This window comes from Schistocerca gregaria, chromosome 2 (assembly GCF_023897955.1).
Source record: "Schistocerca gregaria isolate iqSchGreg1 chromosome 2, iqSchGreg1.2, whole genome shotgun sequence".
NCBI classification, from domain to species: Eukaryota; Metazoa; Arthropoda; class Insecta; order Orthoptera; family Acrididae; genus Schistocerca; species Schistocerca gregaria.
In genome coordinates, this window is record NC_064921.1 from 683429033 (window position 1) to 683455155 (window position 26123).

General features: G+C 43.7%; 1 protein-coding gene across 2 annotated transcripts in view; it reads left to right on the forward strand.

The window, feature by feature from the left end:
- The window catches only part of LOC126334755 (uncharacterized), a 59102-nt gene that overhangs the window by 6741 nt on the left and 26238 nt on the right, over nucleotides 1-26123 (forward strand). Inside the window, exon 2 of one of the 2 annotated variants that reach the window (XM_049997322.1) lies at nucleotides 21806-22166. In XM_049997322.1, the coding sequence (XP_049853279.1) occupies nucleotides 21806-22166 (361 nt within the window). The remainder of the gene's footprint in view (nucleotides 1-21805; nucleotides 22167-26123) is intronic. The other variant, XM_049997323.1, reaches the window with a different exon arrangement.

Genomic DNA, 26123 nt, shown 5'->3' on the forward strand with positions numbered 1-26123 from the left:
CTGATCTCTGTAATGTAACAGACTCGAAATCATCCCTATAATTTACAAGGTCAGCTAAGGTGTTTCTCATGTCTAGAGAACAGGCAAACGTGTTTTTCACATGCTAGATACACACCCCACAATCGTCCGCCCCCCCCCCCCCCCCCCCCCCCGTAGCTATGTGGTCAGCGTGATCCTATGGGCCCGGGTTCAATTCTTACTGGGTTGGAGATTTTCTCCGCTCAGGGACTGGATGTTGTGTTGTCCTAATCATCATCATTTGATCCCCATCAACGCGCAAGTTGCCGAAGTGGCGTCAAATCGAAAGACTTGCACCAGGCGAGCGTTCTCCTCAACAGGAGGCCCTCGTCACACGGCGTTATTATACCCCACAATCGATGTTCTCTCAACTAAATAAAGGCGCCAAATTTGCAGAAACAGTAAACCGAACAATTTACATTGGAGAGAATAATGATACAGCACTAACACACCTCCATATTCATTCTTAAATTTCCATGCGATCACAAAAGCTGTCCAACACATACTAAGTATTAGTTCGCTATTCAGTAGCCTAGAGGACAACACCTTAATTCATCTACATTCCTACACTCCAACAGGCCTCTCCATTCTGATAGCTACTACCGTTAAAGTGAAATGTGAATCACTCCCACACAGGTCACTGGCGCTGCATCCCTGTACTTACAACTAAATGTTACGATCGCGATCTCAGTTGAACGACATTCGACAATGAGCTAAGTATCGAAAATACACTCTATTGACGGCTGTGGCTCTGGAAATAGAAATATCAGTACTACGCTTATGACTTGACATACTCTTCCCATGCTATCACAATACTCCACATCAAATCCATACCTCACTTATGACTTGACGTAATAATTTCCTTTGCACAAACACAATCTTTATAAGCCTGATGCTCAACACAAACCTATCACACACCCTATATTACTAAGTATGATACTTCGTCAATAACTGATCGCTGGTGATATAAAATAATACTGAGAGAAAATCAACCATTGGTGGACATGTCTCATAAGTTTTTCTTGCTTGTGCCACTGCCATGCCCTAGAGAGATGTAATCAGCCAGATGTTAAAAAAAAACTCGATCCCAGCAACAACTGTATGTTACTGTCACAAGTGGTCATGGTTCTGCAGGTGCACACAAGTATCCATGTTAAAAGCTATACTGGCTTTATAAATCGAGGTACGACGTTACCTATTAATGAGGTGGTTTTTCTATCTGGACAAATACAATGACAGTGATCGCTGAAGTGTATATTATCAGACCAGCAGCACACTTGCACGTAGCCCACGATGCAACCTCGTGATAAAATCGCTCAATTTTGAAAGTTTTTCGGCTAAGGAACATGGTATGCAACAGTTATTTGCGACGCCCTCACACCGCTAGATATTTATCCAGTATGTGTAACGTATTCTGTCTTGATACCATATCAGAGGTTCTGCTACATATCCACTGAGTTATAGGCGATGACTGAGAAAGATCACAAACAGTAGTAAATCATATGCTTATTGAGGTCGTAAGAAATGTACATTGGCTTTTCAGATCTCTAGTGTTACGCTATCCACTAGAAATGCTGTTTGCGATTTGGAAACAAGTCCTCCCATTCAACCACATACCTGCGCTGGATCACATCCACAAGTGAATCATATTTCTGGCACTCTCATATCTCGCAACGAGTCACCTTCCTCGAACCTGTATGCTACAGTAAAATTACAACCTGGTTTTAGTCAGTCCCTATGCATCTTGCAACTGCTCCCGTTTCTACAGCTTTGCGCATGTGATCGTCCCATTTTAAGTCGGAACTGAGCAGAAGTCGGAGAAAACTATATCCACCACCTTCTGCAACCCGTGTAGAAACAGAGCGACCTGAGTTAGTGCGACAGGAGCATGTTTTGACCATTCGGTGGAAATGCGCGCATTGTGGTGTGTCCCCAAACTACATACATGTACTACAGATCCGCGTCCACTCAAGTCTATCAGCCCAACATCTTTATTCTCTACCCCCAAACAGAGAAAAATTAAGAACTATAGAAGCTCCACTAGCTTCATCTGATATAGGACTAACCTACGAACCTCTGCTCGTGCGATGACACAAAGCTGCGGTGGGACTCCAGCACAGAGAGGATGATTTCACAATGCTTCCCAGAATAGCGCAGTTGCAGCCCTCCGAGCATTCCTAAAGGTATACCCCATCCCTCAGCGAATTTACACTTCATACTGCTGCTGCTACTGCTGCCGGTGTGGCACGTTCCTATTAAATATACAGGCACTGCAAAGGCCACTTTAATGTTTGATCACCTATACTCTAGGCGAATGATTGTATCCCACAGACTATGCTAAGTCGCAAGAGACGCTCCCTCTGGTCCTGTTTAGTTGTTTGAAACACTGTTTACTAACACGCTTTTGTACACTGCCAAACATTTCGCTTTTCTGCCTCGACTTCAAGGTCTGTGCCAGGTTCTAAACTAACATTAAGAAGTTCTGATCCACGGTCATTCGCAGGAAACTAGGCATTGCCATACATCGGCTGGTTTTAAATAAAAGACAGTTACAACATAAGGAAACCGGAAGAGTTTGATTGCACTGTGTAGAGTCTCAGAACTACAGTCCAAAGGTGATTCATGAGCCCCACATTTACACTCATCTCTCACACTGATGGAATAGCTGATAACTCTACGTTCCGTTTCGACTGGTTCCTCATATTGCAGTCATTTACTTAATCACTGTTTCAGTGCTATCTACCCCAGCCGACAAAACTCTCTCTCCATCTCAAACAAGCTATATCAGTCAATCATTATGTGGTAACCAATAGCGTACCAGTGGACGGGTGGGATGGAAAAGACAACATCGATGTACTCTAATAATAAACATCACAGTTGATAATGCAAACAATTTGAGCCATTTTACACTAATTTCAACACCAAACTATCATGTGACAGCATGTTTCCCAATTTCAGTATCATAGCTAAAGGACCCCTTCTCCACTTTACGAGTATCATTGTGAATGTAGATAGATGACCGTGCAGTACGTCCATTAAATGTTAATTCTCGAGCACAAGCATCATCAAAGTACACTCCTGGAAATGGAAAAAAGAACACATTGACACCGGTGTGTCAGACCCACCATACTTGCTCCGGACACTGCGAGAGGGCTGTACAAGCAATGATCACACGCACGGTACAGCGGACACACCAGGAACCGCGGTGTTGGCCGTCGAATGGCGCTAGCTGCGCAGCATTTGTGCAACGCCGCCGTCAGTGTCAGCCAGTTTGCCGTGGCATACGGAGCTCCATCGCAGTCTTTAATACCGGTAGCATGCCGCGACAGCGTGGACGTGAACCGTATGTGCTGTTGACGGACTTTGAGCGAGGGCGTATAGTGGGCATGCTGGAGGCCGGGTGGACGTACCGCCGAATTGCTCAACACGTGGGGCGTGAGGTCTCCACAGTACATCGATGTTGTCGCCAGTGGTCGGCGGAAGGTGCACGTGCCTGTCGACCTGGGATCGGACCGCAGCGACGCACGGATGCACGCCAAGACCATAGGATCCTACGCAGTGCCGTAGGGGACCGCACCGCCACTTCCCAGCAAATTAGGGACACTGTTGCTCCTGGGGTATCGGCGAGGACCATTCGCAACCGTCTCCATGAAGCTGGGCTACGGTCCCGCACACCGTTAGGCCGTCTTCCGCTCACGCCCCAACATCGTGCAGGACGCCTCCAGTGGTGTCGCGACAGGCGTGAATGGAGGGACGAATGGAGACGTGTCGTCTTCAGCGATGAGAGTCGCTTCTGCCTTGGTGCCAATGATGGTCGTATGCGTGTTTGGCGCTGTGCAGGTGAGCGCCACAATCAGGACTGCATACGACCGAGGCACACAGGGCCAACACCCGGCATCATGGTGTGGGGAGCGATCTCCTACACTGGCTGTACACCTCTGGTGATCGTCGAGGGGACACTGAATAGTGCACGGTACATCCAAACCGTCATCGAACCCATCGTTCTACCATTCCTAGACCGGCAAGGGAACTTGCTGTTCCAACAGGACAATGCACGTCCGCATGTATCCCGTGCCACCCAACGTGCTCTAGAAGGTGTAAGTCAACTACCTTGGCCAGCAAGATCTCCGGATATGTCCCCCATTGAGCATGTTTGGGACTGGATGAAGCGTCATCTCACGCGGTCTGCACGTCCAGCACAAACGCTGGTCCAACTGAGGCGCCAGGTGGAAATGGCATGGCAAGCCGTTCCACAGGACTACATCCAGCATCTCTATGATCGTCTCCATGGGAGAATATCAGCCTGCATTGCTGCGAAAGGTGGATATACACTGTACTAGTGCCGACATTGTGCATGCTCTGTTGCCTGTGTCTATGTGCCTGTGGTTCTGTCAGTGTGATCATGTATCTGACCCCAGGAATGTGTCAATAACGTTTCCCCTTCCTGAGACAATGAATTCACGGTGTTCTTATTTCAATTTGCAGGAGTGTATATCAGACAACACTCTACATATTTCTAACACCCCGAGCTTAGTGCATAATCTATGCTGATGACACTCACAGAGCTTTCTCGCTCTCTTAGGGTAAAATTAGATGGTGAAAGACCCTCTCGCACAGTCACCAGCCAGCCCAAACTGCAGCACCGCTACCGATTTAATCTGCATCCGACCAGAAATAGGCCGCAACATTCCCCATTTCGTGAATGAATGGAGCTTTCTGAATCCTCGCCCATACAAGTGCACAATATTTCTCGAGATGCGCCCATGTCGATGAGCTTAGCACTCCTTATCGATGTATAGTAACAGATTTCAAAGTGTCGTGATGTAAGGTATTGGTAAGAGAGAACATAAACGCATGCACTCCTAGGGCTACAACGTTCTGCACTTAAAATGGGCTATAATGTTAGATGGCCTGCGCTTCCGACCTATCAGTCATATGGAATGTAGCGCTGTTAATATTCCAACGGAAGAAATAAATTTCAAGTTCATGACATACATCCTTCTTCCCTGTTTCTCTACGATAAACTACGGTATCGATCCGTAAAACGAGAAAACTACTTCCTTAAAACGCTGACTATGCGTGGTACTTGCACAATATAACTTTCCAGAGATGTATAGCGTCCACTGTTCACATCCGATCATGGTTCAGAAATTATACAATGCCTGCATCAGGTTTATATAAAATGATCGTTAGTAACGGGTGATACCTCCTACAAGGAAACACATAAACGCATAGCAGCAGCGTCCAACACATGAAAATTACAAGTCATTCCGTCACTAACTCTGTAAACAGCACGTCTTCTAGGCAAATGTATACACGGGGATTGCACCACCTCACAAGCACCTATCGCTAACTTAGTTATGACGCTGAAGTCTCGATTTTACACCCAAGATGCGACGAGGGGGTGGGGCGGAGGGGGGGGGGGCGGATGGAGTACATCTCATAAATCAAAGTTCGTTTAGAGGAATGTGTGAAACTTCGTCACACATGAGATAGACATCCTGTGATGACCGACAGGTTTACCATTAACGATCGCAAGTAGACAGTGCTTTAAACCATATACAGAACACGTGGCTGTATACGAGTAGAACGCAGGCTATGTCACGCGACTGATGCATCCAGACAGAACAGTGGAAAAATTCACCTGCAGCGACTTCTCCTTCTCTAGAATGCATCAGTCAACCATTAAGGCTTACCTCGTTACAGATCCATCTCAATCGATCACCCCGTCCACTCTGTGGTATCCTTTAAGGCAAATGCAATTCAGTTTAGAGGTGGATGGCTCTCTGTCTTCCTGAAAAGCATCAGATACAGTAGTCAACTCGCATGTATCACTGGTACCTCAATAGACATTCAGTATAATGCTGCCTCGACAGAAAAAAATTTACTGTCTCCCTGATTCCCTTCGTTTCGATGTCGACGTTTTCTCGGATTCCTCTTGTTGCCACATACTTACTCCCATGTACAAATTGTTCAGCGCGAACAAGAAGATACGCAAGTACTTCCTCAATTTCCTCACATTTTGGTGTATATTCAGTCAATTTATACCTATTCCCTCTTCATTTTTCGCAATTCTATCGATTTTATGTCAGATCTATCCATGTGATCATGGCATAACCTATCGTTCTGTGTTCTAAAATTGCTTGTAAATGTAGCACAGCTGCCAACACATAGTCCAAATGTACTGATCGGGAGGCTTAATATAGCCCTGTACTCGACTGTATCCAGTCACCTCCACAATCTGAGAGCGTTTGCTCTGTTTTCTGTATGTCTGTATATATACATGCCACACAGACGGCTCCCAGGACCCAATACCCCCGCTGGTGGAACAAATGTCGAACATAGAATACGTTTTTGGATGTAATGCATGGTTGGTCCATCCGCGAACCCTATCGCGCATGTGACGTGTGGTGGATCTGCCTCCGACCATAGGTCTGGATATATAGTCTGCAGCAGATCCACACTTGAACGCTAACTCGGATGTGGTATATTGTGGATCTGTACCCCAACACCACTATGTACCTTCAAACCCTGTCCTATACATGGCATATTGTGGATCCACATCTCAACATTGCCCCAGATATAACACACAGTGGATCCACATTCGAACACTAACTCTGGTCTACTACAGGTACTGGAAGCCTAGGATTATCCTGTTGGAATTTGAACTTCCCGCCATTTTTCTTAGGGAGGGGGCGTGGCACTTTCCCGCCAAAAGCCACCATCTTGGATGACGTCATGCACTGTTGCCAAGTCTACTTGCCGCCATCTTGGATACCGTCATCGACTCCTGCCCTTGCCGGCCGCGGTGGCCGAGCGGTTCTAGGCGCTTCATTCCGGAACCGTGCGACTGCTACGGCGCAGGTTCGAATCCTACCTCGTACATGGATGTGTGTGATGTCCTTAGGTTTAAGTAGTTCTAAGTTCTAGGGGACTGATGACCTCAGATGTTAAGTCCCATAGTGCTCAGAGCCATTTGACCATTTTGACTCCTGCCCTTGCATGGGACCTATGGTAGTAATCGAAGACACGCTGACTGCTGCGATCCATTTGCATCCCCTCATATTTGATTTCTTCCCCGATGGCGATGTCATCTTTCAGCAGTATTATAGTCCGTGTCTTAGAACCATAACCGTACTACGGCGGTTTCAGGAGCGTTATGGTGAATCCATGTTGATGTTCCGACGATCAAATTCACCTGACGTAAATCCTATTGCATCCATTTGGATCGCTATCGCGGTCCATCCCCGATTGCGTAAATCAGCGGTCCATTATTTACGCGGATTACAAGACCTGTACGTAGGCATCTAATGGTATATACCTCCACAAACTTACCAACAAACTGTCAGATCAATGATAAGTGAATTAGTGTTGTATTTCGTTCCAAAGACTGACAAATAAGGTACTAAGCAAGTAGTCATAATGTTTTGACTCATCAGTGTAGCCCGCATCTCGTGGTCGTGCGGTAGCGTTCTCGCTTCCCACGCCCGGGTTCCATTCCCAGCGGAGTCAGGGGTTTTCTCTGATGGCTGGGTGTTGTGTGATGTCCTTAGGTTAGTTAGGTTTAAGTAGTTCTAAGTTCTAGGGGACTGATGACCATTGATGTTAAGTCCCATAGTGCTCAGAGCCATTTTCATCAGTGTATGTCCATGGCCTCAGCTGTAGAGTACATCTTTTACTGTGTTCTTCCTTGATGTTTTAGTCAGTGGTTGTAATTTCGGATCTTACATTATGTCAACCACCTTCAACATAAGCATGGCCACACTGTGAAACGGTCATTTCTTAACTGTTGCAAATGAAGGATATGCCCACAAATATTCAACTTTCGTTTAATTTACATTGACTATATGAAATATTCTCCGCTACTTACTCTCGTATTTTCCGTTAATCCGATTTGAGACATTTTAGTTTCAACTGTGAAACGTCCCCTTACAAAAATTATACAAGACTGTGCTTAAACTGACACACAATATTTTTAGCGCAACGCAATCTGACTTTCAAAAATCCTACAAAAGAATCGCCCTGACTAACATTAACCTATACGTTTCACAAATCACTTACCTCACAAAAATCTTGGTTACTCGAACTACTGCAATACAGCGAGCGCCACTACTGCTAGCTAACTAAGAGATTCAAACCACGAAAGGCACTAACTACTGATGGGTATAGTTAGCAAATGAAAGATTTTGATAAGGAACAAACAGTGTATTTACCTTAATAATCATAATATATATATCAGTTCATGACATCAGTTCTTAGAAATTTGAAAACTCCGCTATCTCTCTCCCCACGTCCACCACTGCTGGCGGCTCACCTCCAACTGCGCAACGCTACGCGCTGCTAACAGCCAACTGCCCAACGCTATAATGGCAGACAACAATGCAAACCAGCCACAAACTGCACATGGCACAGCCAGTGATTTTCATACAGAACGCTACGTGGCGGTGGCGTTACCAATAAAAAAACTTAAACAGCCTACTTACATAGCCCCCATGCTCCCCACAAAAAACTTTACAAATTGTTTTGGGCACTGGCCAATAATGATTTGATAAAATTTTTCATAATTACAATAACAAAGATATCAAATGCACACACTTACTGATACAATGTTGGTCAAAAGCTAAAATTTTCTCACAGTCCATAAAGACAGTCCTGATCATTCATCAAAGTAAAATTGCAGTGTTTTTCTCAAAGTCTGAGTAGTAAAACAAAATGCACACAGAAGTAGTGGATTTCCATGCAGTCTTGAAGAAGTAGTGTTGCCCTTCCAATGGAAAGACAGTGCTGACTCTTGACATGCAGACAGGTAATGGGCCACAACAGAGCAAACCCACAGCAGAGTCAGTCGAAGTTTTAAAGAATATTGGTAGGTAGGTCGTCACAGAGTAGACCCATTGTAGTCCTGGTAGAGATTACGGTATTGGTGGGCCACCAGAGGTGCAGATCCACTGCAGTTCTTGTAGAAACAATGGTATTGGTGAGTCATCAATGGTGTAGACCCACTGTAGTCCTTGTAGAGATGGCCAGCAGCCATCTGTTTGACTGTGCAGGCGCACAATCACCATTGAAGAGTCTTGCGGATAATATAGCAAGTCCATAACCACCACTTGTGCACTCACAAAAATTGTTTTTGAAATGTCCTTAGAATGAGCAATGCTGTTAACCAGTCCCATACTGAATTATCAACATATGTGCAAACACTAACAGTCCCTACTTCTCACATATTGTCCATATACTATGACCAACAGAAACGTGTGCAGTGAAATGTAACTTACAAATTACTTAACTTGATCAACTGGTGTCAGTTACAATTTTATAACATAAGAATACAATAACAAAGGTACAAAATACATCATTAAAGAACATAACATTTGTAGTAATAGGGGCTTTACAAAAGAATCGAAATAACAAATACATCAGTGTTACAAAAATTATGACATGAGTACATACATCAAAGATCAGAATAACTTTTGAAACATCAACTTCACACATGAGCATTAGAACAAAACAGAATAAATAATGTGTAAACATCTTTATGAAGTAAATAACATGTTATTAATGCAAATTATATTTGAGGATAACTGTATTCCTCATCATAGTGAATGTAGCTTAGTATTAGAAGAGAAAATATTCTATGAAACAGTACACAGAGACAGGAAGAAAACGAATACACAAGGGTACACAAACACGTAGTGGGATAACACAAGAGGAAAGGGTAGGGTTTGTTTTCAGTGTAACATTTGGTACTGCAGTCCAACCCAAAACTTCATTCCATAGATCTTTCGTCTTATTTCAAAATTTGTTTCCACCAAAAAAATCCTATCCAAGCATGCTTTATGTAGTTATATGTTCACATATTTCTTACCTCATTATTTATTTTCCATTATCTTACCTCATCATTTATTTCCAAGAAAATCCTACCTAAACCTGTTGTCTCTAAACCCTACTGTTTTGTTCATATCCTATTTCGAAATACTTTTTTTTTTGGCCAAACCATTTTCTTATAGCTTCTCAATGCATTCCTTCCAATTCATCGCAACTCATTCTCTTATATAGTCTACCCCCTCTTAAGCTAACTTAAATCTACTGAGCTCAGATGTTACACTAAGGGACGAGGTAATGCAGCAGCGCAAAACAATTAACACAAACAGCAATGACAAAAAAATATGGAAATTGGCAAAGTAAGCTACAGTAAATCTAAATTACCAAGCAATGCAACATTACAACTAATATGAGCCAATGTGCAGCAACAAGAAAAATAAATCAGTAATAAAGTTGGCTTAACCTAGTAATACAAAGTGACATTCAGTAGCACTATGCATGGCAAACAGCAACAGCAAATGCTATAACTTTTACCTCAACATGACAAAGCTCAAGCAGAAAAAATATTATGCTAAAGACAACAATGCAGATAAGGGAAATGTATATTCACATCTTAATGTCTATATAATTAAAGTGGTGCACCACAACTTATTCTACGAAATAAATTACCAAGTACTTGAAAAGAATATGATGTATGCAGTTCCTGTGAAGGGAAATGTCTTTTTGTGCTCCCTCATTTTTTTGGAAGTATATCACATTATTATTATATACTGGATCTGTAGACAGAAAATATTTATATTAGTACCTCTATAAATTTTATTTTAACCAATCATTTTAAACAAAATAGGCAAAGCAAGGCGTGAAACGTCATTCGCTAGCCATAAGGCATTTCATAATGCAGTAAACAATCTTCCAACTAGCAAGACAATAGACATGAAACGTTTTTCATCATTTCACTTCAGTAAATATCATAAATTAAGAACTCTACAGTGTAATCATGTTTTCAAGTTTGAGGGTGTCGTATTTACAATGCTTTCTACAAAGGAATGTCAATAGCGAGGATAATGGCCTCTTTTTTTTCTCTCCACCTGTGCCTCTGACAGGCACACACTAATGGCTTTTTCCAGGCGATAGTCGCGCAGCTGGGTGCCCACGACGCTTTACGTGAAGGTGGTCACTTAACTTTCTTACCGAAATATTTACGACAGCAGTTTCCGCTACAGTGACAGTCTCATATAAAACTATTTCACAGGTCAAGAATTTGCGTTACAAATCTGTAGAAAAAAAAACCTTTAAATAAAATAGTGTCCAAAAAATTTTCGCCAGCATAGTGATACATTCACGCATATACACACATTTCATAACTCTTAAAGTACGATTCTCGGTTTCCAACATCCTTTTTCACAAATCAGAGTCCCTAACCACTACTCATTATTCCTTACCTTATTATACGTATTCGTTGACACTTCTTCAATATTTCATCATAACAGATACATAGCATAATTAAATAACTCATATACCGTCAGCTTATTGATCATAAACATACCGCAACAGCATAATACACATATTCATCGTAATAATAACATCATAACACCTCAGTCAACTCTCAAAATCGTCGTAGCCTCCTCCAAAAATTTCAAAACCTAAAAAAAATTCTCTGCTCATGTCAAAAGTGTCATCTGCCTCAAACGTACTTTACAAATCATGGTCCCATACCAAATATGTCATTCAAAGCTCTCATAGTATCACAATGGTTCTGAAAAAATATGAACAGTTCACAAAGTACAGACAAAATACAATTTCGTAAGTGTGAAGTAATCCAACTGTGTAATTGCGTAAACAATGTGTCACTGATGTAGAAAAAAAATTGTTTCTTAGTTAAATAATCAGATAGCTGTATAATTCTGTGTTAGAGAAATATGGTACCGATGTGTAAAGTTGTATAATCAAATACCATATTAGCTAGGGCTCCTTGTGCTTGCCAAACACATGGTACACAAAGTAAGTGTGTACCCCCTGAGGATACGCTTATTGCCGTCATGAAGAAAGTAGTGTACTGTAACATATTGTTGTGCTACGGAAAAGGCTGTCTCCTTGTAGCTATACCACAAAAGTTACTACTAAAACATGTTTTGCTTTCCAAAAGAATTCAGAAAAACTGTGCAGATATAAAATAGATACACCGCAAAAGGACAATGTAAATTGTGTCACACATTAGTAGCGTCGTGACATAATCGTACTGATGTCACATATACTAACCACTGTGTCATCTGATATCTCACAGAAAGTACTTTAAATCCAGAATGTATGTATTTTAAAATAAACCAAAATGTTGCATTAAAATCTCATTAGCAGTACTGGTAAATGTTGTAAGTATGTGAGCCTTATGGTCGTTACGTAATCGTTCCACTAAAAAGCAAGAATGTACACACACTCAATAACACCGTGTCGTCTGTTCACTATAACAATGCATTCCTAATTTCTGTTTAAAAATGTTCCCTAGGTTCTGGATTGGATAGTTAACTTCAAAGCATTGTTGCATGTTAACAGTTTCTCAGTGTGACAAAGCATACTAGAAATGTGAAGTGAAATGTTTTATGGAAAAGACAAAGTTAAAAAGCAGATTATCTTTCAACAAACGGTTTTACATGTGAAATGTGGTGTAAACCTTTACTCTTCCTAGTGCTCAGAATTTCAACCTCAACGCAATTATCATGTGGTATACATCGGTTAAGAATACTGGAGTTTTTCTGAAGGTTGGCGCCTATGTTATTTTTCTCTGAGCCAGCCGGCGTACGCGGCTGCCTGCGGTGCGAGTCATTGTCTGCCTGTTTGTTGGTGCGCGCCGTTATTGGGATTAGGAGACCTAACTTCTACAAATTCACCTTGACGAGAAGGCCCTGCCCTGTTTGAAGCTCGCCAGTTCTGTCGTTTTGTCGGTAGTTTACATAGTTTCTTGTTTGTCGGTCATGTAGTGGAGAATTTCTCCCTGAATCGTAACTGCGCGCTGGACCGTTGCGTCTAAAGTTATTCTGTCTCCCCTGATAATATTTATTTTGATTCCCATATTGCTTGTTTCTCTGATTGTCTCTGTGATAGTCACTACCACAGAGAGGTGATCTTTCCCTGTAATTATTACTACGCGCCAACGGTTGTCATACGGGTGGTGTCTGTTTTGGTCATGATTTGTGTTGTGAGAATAGCCATGTCGTGTCCAGTTATTATTTCTTTCATCGCGGAATTGCGACGGGTGTGACCTGTAATCGTTGTGCTCCTGTTTTCGAGCCCCACGATTGTCACTGTCAATTTCCAGTTCTTGTAAACAGTCCATGAAAAGTTCAATGTCGTCTTTGCATCGTCCTGCTAAAATAATCTGTCGTAAATGTTCAGGTAATTTGACTAAGCAAATGCGGATTAGTTCTGAGGGGCTGTATGTGTTTGACAGGTACTGATTCTTGTGCAACATGTCTTCAAAATATTTCACAAGACTGGAAAATTCAGATTGTTCGAAATGTTTCATCATTATGATGCCATGTTTTACTCGGTCTTGTGTGGCTTGAGACCAATATGCTAAGAGGAAGGCATGATAAAATTCTCCTTCACTGCGACTATCGTGAATGACCGATCGCAATCTTACAGCTGGTTCATTCTCTAAGTAGCAACATATAAATTCTAATCTGCGCTCTAATGACCAGTTGGGGGGGGGGGGGGGGGACAATGAGAGAATTGATGAAGCCATGCTTGTGGATGAATGTCGTTGTCAGAATTCTTAAATGTTTTGAATTTACGTGTAGTAATGAACAGCTTATAGTCAAAATCATCATGTCGGCGAGTCGCATGTCGGTCATTGTTACGTCGTTTCGGCGGTTCCATCTCAAAACTCGGTGTACCTTGCCAATTTCTTTCATAATTTCCGAAGTGTCCTGTGTTATTATTTTGTGGTTGTTCTGTATTTCTACGTCCCTCTTCCCGTACTGGAGCGCGAGTATCCTCTGAAATATGTAATTCTTGTATTACTTGAGCCAACTGATCTTGTACTTCCCGCATTTCTCTTTTGTACTGTGTGTTGATTTGATTTCGATTCTGTTTGATTTTTCTAATTTGTTCATACTCTTCAGTGTCAGTGAAGGCTACAGGTTTTGTGTCATTCAGATCATCATCTACCTTTGTATATAAGTTAGTGAACTGATCTGAAAGTTCGGCTACTTTATCCCATAGTGAAATTATTTCCTCTGTGTTTTTTTCTGAACCAAGTTTCAGAGTGTCCATTTGTGTTGATATCGTATCTACTGTATCCTTTAAGTTTTCCTGAGTTTTTGCAAGCTGCGTAACCGAATCGGTACCTTGCAAGGTCACATGATTTTCATGAACAATAGGTTGCAGTTCTTTTATGGCTGCTTCGTGATTCTGCAATGCATTTTCATGCCGCGAAAAAATAGGTTGAAAATGCTCACAAATTTGTGTTTTTACGTCATTACAGACTTTTTGACATTTCGATTCAATGTTATGTAACTCATTAGTTAAATCTTGACGTGTTTGTTCAAGTGTGGTGTCTAACTATTGAAGCTTTTGCTGTTTTTGTCTCTGATTCCGTTCCATTGTGTCTAACTTTTGAAGATGTTGTCCCATTTGTTTCTGATTTTGTTCTAGCGTTGTGTCTAACTTTTGAAGACTTTGTTCCACTGTGTCCAACCCCTGAAGACTTTGTTCCATTGTGTCCAACCCTTGAAGCCTTTGTCCCATCTGTTGCATTAATTGCAACAACAATGCACCGGTGTCCGAAACATGCTCCTCAGTGCCACTCGGCAATGCATTCGAACCGGCAATACTCGCAGTCTGAAAAACAGAAAATGTGTCTTGACTTATTTGAGGAAACGGTGAGGACGCAAAACCTGAATGTACAGTATTTGCAAGATTGTGTCCTATCATTTCGGACTCCTGACGCGAGCCGCCGCCGACCGATCGATCGATAACGCTTCCCCGTCCACCAATCGTTCCACTGTCCAGATCATCATTTGCAGCCCTCCCCACTTCCCTATGCACTGTTACCAAATTACTACTTTGAACACTAGTCAATTCATTACATGGCGGCGCCAACACAGTGCTTTCGTCTTCACCTTCATTTCTCAGTTTACTTTGGAGCCCAGTATTACGCCTTTCACACGCCACTATTGTCACAATATTTCACACGACAACACAGAAAAGCACAATTTGAAGAGCAAAATAAGAGAACACATTAAAATAGCAAATAATATCTAGTTAACTGCAAGCGCAGCCGCGAAACACTTGGTGCAAATCCACATGCATGCCACAACTGTTCCACAGTACAACAATGAAAAACTACATCTACAGAGGAAACTCTGTCTACAATCACGCGCCAGCAACAAACAAAATCCACACTAATTACACAAACCACAAGAAAAAATCAGAAGACTCCAGTGAGTCATCCTCGGCTAAGGGTCGACACCTGAAACGTCCCCCTAGAAAAATTATACAAGACTGTGCTTAAACTGACACACAATATTTTTAGCGCAACGCAATCTGACTTTCAAAAATCCTACAAAAGAATCGCCCTGACTAACATTAACCTATACGTTTCACAAATCACTTACCTCACAAAAATCTTGGTTACTCGAACTACTGCAATACAGCGAGCGCCACTACTGCTAGCTAACTAAAAGATTCAAACCACGGAAGGCACTAACTACTGATAGGCATAGTTAGCAAATGAAAGATTTTGATAAGGAACAAACAGTGTATTTACCTTAATAATCATAATATATATATCAGTTCATGACATCAATTCTTACAAATTTCAAAACTCCGCCATCTCTCTCCCCACGTCCACCACTGCTAGCGGCTCACCTCCAACTGCGCAACGCTACGCGCCGCTAACAGCCAACTGCCCAACGCTATAATGGCAGACAACAATGCAAACCAGCCACAAACTGCACATGGCACAGCCAGTGATTTTCATACAGAACGCTACGTGGCGGTGGCGTTACCAATAAAAAAACCTAAACAGCCTACTTACAACTGGAACAAAACACACTGGTTGACAATGAGAGAAAACAACTGATGTCCACACCCTAACCCACAACGCAACATAAACGAACTGCCCGTATCAGGAAATGAAAGCCTACCAGGATTGCGTGGCTCTATTGAATTGCAGACCTACCTGTTGGCTCTGCGTCTTCCATGTCCAATTATAAATCCTCGACCTGTCAAACTTACCTGATCTTACCTGCAGTGCTGCTGCTAGCACGTTGCACACCCCCATATGAACTTGATAATGAATTATTCTACGATACCAACACATTGGGAGACGTTGGTACACCCATAAATGAGTAACAGACAAATCTGGTAAGATATTGACATGTTGTTGTGGCGGCCAGAGGGTCATCCAAGTTTCTAGGTGTGCATTAGTTGCATCAGTTGCACAAAGTTATAAATGCTTTTCTCAGAATTCAAAGCAATCGTGCGACGATAACTTCTACCTTTCGCCCCGGCACAACAGATACTCAAGAAAAAGTTACTCGCACCTTAGTTTACACTGTTGAAAATGGTTCAAATGCCTCTCAGCACTATGCGACTTAACTTCTGAGGTCATCAGTCGCCTAGAACTTAGAACTAATTAAACCTAACTAACCTAAGGACAACACACACATCCATGCTCGAGGCAGGATTCGAACCTGCGACAGTAGCGGTCGCTCGGTTCCAGACTGTAGCGCCTAGAACCGCACGGCCACTCCGGCCGGCTTTACACTGTTAAGCCGCCACAACTCTGCTATGCTTTGTGGCACACGGTTGTTGCTGCCTACCGTGCTGTACTTTAAACCACAACGCCAGGACAGTTTAGGAACTGCTTGCACAATTAACAACCCGATCATGTTACTAGGAAACAAAAAGTCTAATGCTATTATCACAATCAAGATGTTATCAGCGACGATAAAATCACGACACTGAGACAGGGAATACCGGAATAATCGAAGCACCCTACTTACCTAAATGAGCGCCTCGCCTGGTATAAGCTTTGTGCATTATCTGTGATCGTCGAAGTGTCTGTATGTTGTAACAAACTACAGCAGCGTGATTCGGCTGTTTTTACATGTTTCACAGTAATTCAGGTGTCTTGGTAACTTACTAACGTATTGGATGCAAAAATATAATAACTATCTAGCTAATTAAGTAGAAAATAATTAAAAACAAACATTATCGTTACTACGCATATAACTGACTGCTTTCTCACCGCCTGGAGCGCTAATGTCACTCCAGCTGTCAAACGGTAATAACTTTCGCACCAGAGACCAGGGGGCGGCTTCTGAGGTAGTGTCGCTGTGCCATGGCATCACTTCCATAAAAAAGAAAGAAAGAGAAATCTATGCGAGCTGCGCGTAAAACATTATTTCGGAGTACGTATTTTCTGATTTGAAGAGGCACATTTCGCCGCGCGCACTCTCGCGGCAGTTTTCTGAAGCTCGGAGCCTCATCAGGGCTGTGTGAAAGGCTCAGCCGTTGGACCCACACCATTCAGTCGCGCTCGAGATGCCATACGAGCAGGATCGTGTTGCTGAGAAGGGTGTGGCTTGATCGCTGCCCGGCAGTTCACTCAGGTTCACGCTTCGGGCTACCCACAGGACTTTCGTGAGCTCTCTGCGACGGAGCTTTTCCTCATAATCGACAGAGTGGCACATGCCCATGATTACCTGGGCCTGTGGCGAAAGGCGTCTCCGCGCTTACAAGACTTACCAGTTACCAAATGAATTTCTTCTGTTGCCGCGTGATCTGCCGTGCGCGGCTACACAAGAGGTGATTGTTCCGCCGGGAGCCTCGCCGGGCGCAACAACTGAAGACGTTGCCCCGCCGGAGGCGGTCCCGAAGGGTGTTGCGCCACCGGCACTGGCTAATCAAGAAGTCATTGCCCCACTGGTTCCCCTTCGGACAATCCCAGCCAAGAAGCCGCTACCGTACCAGTTTCTGCCGCACAACGTCAGACTGACAATGACTTCACTGACTGCACAGAACAAACCTTGGCTCCAGATGCTCTGGACATTCCAGAGGCAATCGGTGGGAACGCCAATGGACGTACAACAGGCTTCACGCAAAGGACCGGCCACCACAGACACTGACGATTCGACTGCAACTACTTCTTTACATGACAGGAAACAAAACAAGAAGGCTGCTGCTTCGGACGCCCCTATGGCGCTCACGGCAGCCACATAAGATGGTTTCACTGGCTCAAACTGGAGGCGCACTGTCAAGCCCAATCGGCTTGAGCAAGTGCAACCCCCGCCCCTACCTACGTCAAATAGATTTGTAGAGGCGCCTGAAGAGGGCATGGAAGCAGAATCCACCCCTAAGGTGCGAAAGCCGTCCCGACCCCCGCCGGTTGTCATAACGTGGACCGAGGAGTTCATGAACTTCCGGCGGATGATCAAAGAGATCGTAGACGTGAAGTGTTTCAAAGTTTCCAGGAATGACCTTTATAAGTTCTTCCCCTCCACCACTAACGAACATAAGAAGCTCATGGACTTTGCCAGGGCACAGGATGATGAAACGATGCCTGCCAAGAAGACACAGATTCTTGATGGGCATAAAAGAGATGCTTTGGAAGTGTGCGATGCCACCCTTTCTGAAATAAAATTACATTTTCAGTTCACTGGACACCTCACTGCAGCCAGCTTATTTGATGTAAATCAGTTTGACATCACAGATTTTCCTGAGAAATACCTTGAAATTAAAGACACATACATTTCTGGAAAAAAGAAAGTTGAAGGGTGAGCTTCAATGCTCCTACGCTAGGCCTGAGTTGAGAGCAGTTGCAATTTCTTTCGCTGATTCTAAAGGATGAACTTAGTGACACATTCGACGACGAGACTGTCAAAGTTTTGAAACTGCTAATCACGACGCCTATCTCGACATCAGAAGCTGGGCGGTGTTTTCAATGCTCAAGAGAGTTAAAACGTTCTTACGAAACACCATGAAAGAAGAATGAGTGCCTTAGGGATGCTTTCCTGTGAAAAGTCGTTGGTGTGTAAAATTGGACATTTCAATCTAAGGTGACAGATTTATTGCCAACAAGAAGGAGCCACGAATCGATTTAGAATATTGCTCCTACTAATTATTTTGAAGCTGTCTTCCGGAAGTCATGGCATATTAAATATTGGTAATTTGATTAAATTTGCTTCGCAAAATCCAGATTACAAGTTCGAATAATTTATACATGCTCTGTTACTTCTCGTACTGGCACTAATGTAGCGGACACTTTTCTGATAGTCAGCCGCGAACGTCAAACAAACGAGGAGTCTTGACTGTCGAGGGGATAAGAGTGGAGTGGGAGGAGCAGCCACGTCCCCCTCTCGCAGGGCTGGCCCGTGTTCCAAGTTCCTGGGAAACCAGAACTGATATAATAATGTACATACGGATCGCTGATTCTATCTGGTGTTGTGAGAGTCATATTTGAACCCTGTGACAGAGCAAGATTGCTCGCTGCACTCATTTAAAAATAAGAAAAGGAAACAACCAGCAAGCTCATCTCAAAGCAAAGTGGAGCACATAAATCATTTGGTAACGGATAGAAAGCAATTGTTAGCTGAGGTTGGTGGTGTCGTTGCGTGTTAAAAGTGGTTCGAATGGCTCAGAGCACTATGGGACTTAACATCTGAGGTCATCAGTCCGCTAGAACTTAGAACTACTTAAACCTAACTAACCTAAGGACATCACACACATCCATGCCCGAGGCAGGATTCGATCCTGCGACCGTAGCGGTCGCGCGGTTCCAGACAGTAGCGCCTAGAGCCGCTCGTCCACAGCGGCCGGCCACGTTTAAGTGACCGAATATACCCTATGAGGAGTGAAGAACTGTGCTGTTGATATGTGTGCGCGTATGTGCATTTGTGTGTGCGAGAGAGTTTTTCGGGGTTGGTGTTACGTTTTATATCTCATGCAGACATGCGAAAAAGATAGCTAAAGCAACTTCTGTCTCTCTCATACAAACACTTGCTATCATGTTCTACAGGAATATATCAATCTCCTACTGTGCATAAGAAGAGCGCTGTCGTAGTAAGTGTTATTTCTGTTTCTCTATACGTTTCGTTTGATAAAATATTTTGTGAAATATATGAATTATCGACAAATTTCCGATGCTACCAAACTATTTTGCACCACTAGTGGAATGCCTCAGCGGCCGCCACTGTTCGCGACTATTTGTTTGACTGTGGTCGCCGCAAGGGTGTGGAGGTTGGAACTCCCACGGCGAGGAGCAGTCTGGTGGACGGCAGCCAAACGGCAACATTAGCCTGGAGCCAGGGACCGTGGGTAGCAGCGGACGAGACTTCGTGTGCGACGTCGGGCCACGGGAGACACGCCGCCCGCTCTTGTTTACGTCCTGGCGTGAATGGCTCATAGAGTTTGCCGGTGGTAGCGGCCCGTTATATTAGCAGGACGGGGCGGTTGCTGTCGTCACCAGTGGGGCCTCAGCAGAGAGGTGCGAGAGTGAAGGCACGACAGCTAGGGTTGTCCAACTAGGAGATCGCGCCAACTCGTCAGGGCCTACTTCGTTCATATTTATGGTATACCCAAGGCTCGCCCAGAAATGAAAGCGGCAGATGGCCGAGCGTTTAGAGAAAATAGCAGTTCCGGCGCGGGTAGGACGAGACATCAGCCATTTACGTTAGCGTAGCTTCTCGGTGGGCGTGAAGCAGAGTACGGAACAGTAACCCGAAGGTCGTCTGGTCAAGTGGCTATTGGCAAACTTTTTTTTATTATTTTCTAATACGTTACTTACACTGCAGACGAACCAAAATAATCTTCAATATATTTTATTTACTCGTGTTTTGATGAAAGGTGCGAAAAGGAAAGGCAAAGGAAATTTAGGATTTCGAACGAATTTACAAAAAAGGATTGTACTTACAGCGTCCATAAAAACTCTGCAACTAATTTACCAAGATAAGATTGTAATTGTGTCTGATCAAACAGGTAAGTCGAAAATTTTCATTCGTGGACGTCAGTCGAAATATTGTTCCTAATGTCAATAATAAAACGTTAACAGTCTTACGTTGTCTTTCGAATTTGCCAGCAGCAATTGACGTATAACCGAACCCTGGACCATCGAAGGGCTAGAGTAGTTATCGTGAGACAGCAGCATAGCCGGCCGCTGTGACCGAGCGGTTCTAGGCGCTTCAGTCCGGAACCGTGCTGCCAATAAAGGGTCTGTTTTTCTGAAACCATTAACCCATGTTGAACACCCTTATTGTACCTTATATATTAACTACGTATTTTATCCATCTTCAGGAACTGTATTTCTATTAGTTGAAATAATCAGCAAACAACTGCACAAAAGAAATTTTATCCTTTCACCTCTTTCAGAAGATTAACTATCGCATCATTAGCGAGCGTCAAAAATAAACGTGTGTACGTAGCATATTACGTAGCCCTTATTGGCGATACATTAGTTATTAAAATTAATGTGGTTAAAGATCTCGAGAGTCTTGCTTCTGGCTTGACGTTATATTTAGTCTTTTATACATCTCCAGTAACAGTATTTCGACAAACAGAAATATAGTTGCTGAATATGGATAAAAGACTAAATTTATCCCAGACTCAAAGAACAATCTATTTGTACAGGAAAAACAAACTGAAGACTCTCAGGATGTCCAACCACATTAATTTCACTAACAAACTTATTGCCAAGAAATATTACAGTAATATGCTGCATTAACCTGCTTATTTTTGACGTTCGTTAATAACGCGATAATTATAAAGGGCACTAAGTGCCTGAAACCGGTAAAGGAATAAAATTTCTTCTGTGCAACTGCTTACAGATTATTTCAACAAATATTAATGATGGCTCGTAAAACGGGCCAGGAGGTAACTACCGGTTTGTTGCAACTTTTGCTGAAGCACTGCTCCTGTTGATAATTATTTTGGTGCCTCTTGCTACAGTGTTTGTGGTTTTTTTGTGCAGGTATCGTAACGTGCTGTGCCACAGAGACCTGTGGGTAAACAACATTCTGTTCGCGGAGGACACCAAGGGCGAGCTGTCGGTGCGGTTCGTGGACTTCCAGACACTTCGCCTGGAGCCTCCAGCACACGACGTGGTCCCCTTTCTGCACTTGGTCACTGAGCGCGACATGCGCCTGGTCCACGGCCAGCGGCTGTTGGAGCTGTACCACCAGACACTGGCCGACGTGCTGCGCCAGCACGACCTCCACGTCGACTCCCTCCTGCCCCGGCAGGTCTTCCTGCAGTCATGCGAAGACACCAAGCCATTGGCAGTTGTCCTAGCCGCCTACGTACTGCAATTCACCACGCTGCCTCAACAAAAGGTACAAATTCTTCACACAACCCTGGTTACTGAAGAGGCCCGGAGTGATTTTAGATTTATTGCAGTACAACAGAGATTGCACTCCTGCCACCGTTTTTAATGCAGCTTTTTCTGCCATTTTGTCTGAGCACCACGACTATGTAGCTGTTTTTACGGATGGGTCGAAACAAGGGGATTCCATTGGTTGCTCTGTTGTTTTTCCGGATCGTGTCCTCAAGATCCGACTGCCTCAGACTTTTACTGTCTTTGACGCAGAATTGTCTGCGATCTTGCGGGCACTGGAGCTGATGAGACATTCTTCCTGTCCTAAATTTCTTGTCTGTTCCGATTCACTAAGTGCCCTTCACTCCTTGCACCGTTTGTATCCAGTAGATAGAATAGTCCAGACCATTCAGGATGCCCTCCTCCAACTACAGCGACTGGGGAAGGTGGTGGCTTTCTGTTGGGTTCCGGGGCATGTCGGCATTGATGGAAATGAAGGGGCAGATCTCGCAGCTAAGGAGGCGTGTCTCGATCCACAAGTATGTCAGTGTGCTATCCCCCTGCACGCCCTCACCTCGCTGTTGAGCTCACGACTCATGCGTCGGTGTGAGGATGAGTGGCTGGAAGTAACTGACAATAAGCTCCGTATAGTTAAGCCCACAACGCGTGTGTGGTGTATTTCCTGTCAGCGCCGTCGACGGGACGAGGTTCTCCTCACTCGGCTTCGGATAGGCCACAGCCCTATGACGCATGGCTTCCTGCTCCGGCGAGAGGACCCTCCAATGTGTGGTGCTTGCGGCGTCCAGGTCACTGTGCGCCACGTTGTATTGGATTGCGTTTTATTTTATGACCAGCGGGCCGTGGCTGACTTGCCGGCGGACCTGCCATTTCTTTTAGGCAACACTTGGACGAATGTGGCTAAAGTTTTAAAGTTCTGTGCCATGTCAAATGTTTTTTACAAAGATTTTAGGGAGAGGATTTTAATTTGCTCACTTGAGCGCCCATAAGCCCCAACACACACACACACACACACACACACACACACACACACACGAAGACCTGAACATCGACTCTGTCCGGCTCTTACAGGTCTTCCCGCAATCCTGCGAGGACGCTAACCACGTCGCCATCTTCGTCGTCATACATCACGCGAATCATGTTGATACCTCTACGGCAGGTACAGATACCTCTTCTAACTCTAATATCGAGCCCTCTAGTGGCAAAGTCTCTCGGTCTTAGGGTCAACGACGAACCTGGGTGCAAGAATGGAAAAACGTCATTTTTTCGGATGAATCCAGGTTCTGTTCACAGCATCATGACGGTTGCATCCGTGTTTGGCGACATTGCGGAGAACGCACTTTGGAAGCGTGTATTCGTCATCGCCATACTGGCGTATGACCCGTCGTGATGTTATATGGTGCCATTGGTTACACGTCTCGGTCACCTCTTGTTCGCAGTGACGGCACTTTGAACAGTGAACGTTACATTTTAGGTGTGTTACGCCCCACGGCTCTACCCTCCATTCGATCCCAGTGAAACCCTACATTTCAGCAGGATAATGCACGACCGCATGTTGCAGGTCCTGTACGGGCCTTTCTGGATACAGAAAATGTTCGACTGCTGCCCTGGCCAGCACATTCTCCATATCTCTCACCAACTGAAAACGCCTGGTCAATGGTGGCCGAGCAACTGGCTCGTCACAATACGCCAGTCACTACTCTTGATGAACTGTGGTATTTTGTTGAAGTTGCATGGGCAGCTGTACTTCTGCACGCCATCCAAGCTCTGTTTGATTTAGTGTCCAGGCGTATCAAGGCCCTTATTACGGCCAGAGGTGATTGTTCTTGGTACTGATTTGTCAGGATCTATGCACCGAAATTGCGTGAAAATGTAAGAACGTGTCAGTTCTAGTATAATATATTTGTCCAACGAATACCAGTTTTTCATTTGGTGTAGCAATTTTAATGGCCAGTAGTGTAGGTTACCGATATTATGTTAAAACGATATGGCGAGCGCCCTTATTGGCAAAGACTCTCTGTCTTTCATCTGTAAAGTTCAGTATTGGTTTCAGCGATTACCTCCCTGCTGCGATCTATTTTGCATCGTATTAGGTGCCTCAGTGACTGCTGGGTACCTAGCCAGATAAAAATCGACGAAACCATGTTTCGTCAGCGTATTGTGCTGCTGTCACCAGAGGGCCTGACGTCCTGAGGGGCTAAACTATCTCTGATTTCTGTTCTCTTGTAACAGAGGCATCACTTGACCTCTCCTGTCCGATAAACTTGGGTTGATGAATTTAGTTGGTGGATTTTTAAAGAAAGAAAGAAAGCAGATCAAGTTAAAAAGTCCCGTAGAAAATGAGGTTATTAGAAATGGAGCACAAGTTCAGATTGTAGAGTGATGGGGAAGAAAATCACCGTGCCCTTTAAGGAAACTGTCCAGGCATTCGAATTTAGCAATTTAGGAAATCACGCGAAGCATTAATCCAGGTGACCGTATGGGAGTTTGAGCCACTATCGTCCCAAATGCTAGTACAGTGCGTTATTAGTGCAGTCTCATATTCTGAAATACAATTTAGCATTTATTTTCTAGAGCTAGATAGAGCTTGTGCGAGATAAACTGGAACCTGTGCAGAACCACATTCTCGTTCTCAGCACTGGGTGAGTCCGCCCTTCTGTTTCAAAGGGGTGGTTGTCTCAGTTTGCTGTTGCCTACTGAGTGTAAATTTTGTCCATTAGGAACATTCTCGTTCTAGCACTGGGTGAGTCCACCCTTCTGTTTCAAAGGGGTGGTTGTCTCAGTTTGCTGTTGCCTACTGAGTGTAAATTTTGTCCATTATGGGAGAAACATTCACTGCCCACTTCGACTGCGCTGCAAAAATGGACGGATGTGCACGCTTGCTGCTCTGCAATCTTTCTCAAACGATGTTAAGTAAACTATAAGGTAAATAATTCTTACTCTCTCGTATCTCATCAGATTCATGCTCAACTGCTTATCATTTCGTTAATGGTCACAGTTATTCTCCCATTGCGACATTAAGTAAGGTACTTCGTGAAATTCGAATACTTCATAATGAAAAATAGTTGTCGCTATGAGTTTGGTTCGTGTTAGGCCATACAATGCTGCATTTGAAAAGTATCTATTATGGAATTTCTTTAAAATTGAGACGTCTATGTCTATCTCCAGTCGCAAGGAAATGGACTGTATATGGTGCACTCACTTCCAGCTATACGCGCAAAAAGTACACGTGAAACGTTCGTAGCATCCCTCACATCTCACAAACCAGAGGTTTCTAGCCTAGGGACTGTGGGTCACATGCAGCCCAAAGCAAATATCAGTGCGGCTCAAGAAGTGAGTGTCTATCACACGTCTCGTAAAAAAATTCTATAAAATTCCATTTATGTAAAGTAATGATAAAATTTATATTTTCACTTTGAAACTCCTATCACACCTCCAACCATCTCTCTCTCTCTCTCTCTCTCTCTCTCTCTCTCTCTCTCTCTCCCCCCTCCCTCCCCCCCCTCTCTCTCTCACTTTTTTGCTCAACAGGTTAGTGTTAAGTACAGGGTATACAAAAAGTCTGGGAACACTTTCAATTATTTATTGCACAAGAACCAAACATTGTACAGATATGATACATATGTCATTTTGAAGAGAAATCCTGAAAGTTTATTTTCATGTATATCGCCACAGCGTAGTTTGGTAATTTGCCGATAGTTAGCGCTAGTCGCATACATGGCGAGTTTATGGTACGAAGTGAGCTTTATGTGTGTTGGAGTTTGACAAAAACAAGTGTTCTACAGCTGTTCAACGGATGTTTAGAACCAAGTACGGTAAGAACATACCAACAAGGAAGGCTATTCAACGGATGTTTAGAACCAAGTACGGTAAGAAGATACCAACAAGGAAGGCTATTTACCACTGGCACAACAAATTCCTCAAAGGTAAATGTTTTTTGTGCCTTGTCACGTCGAAA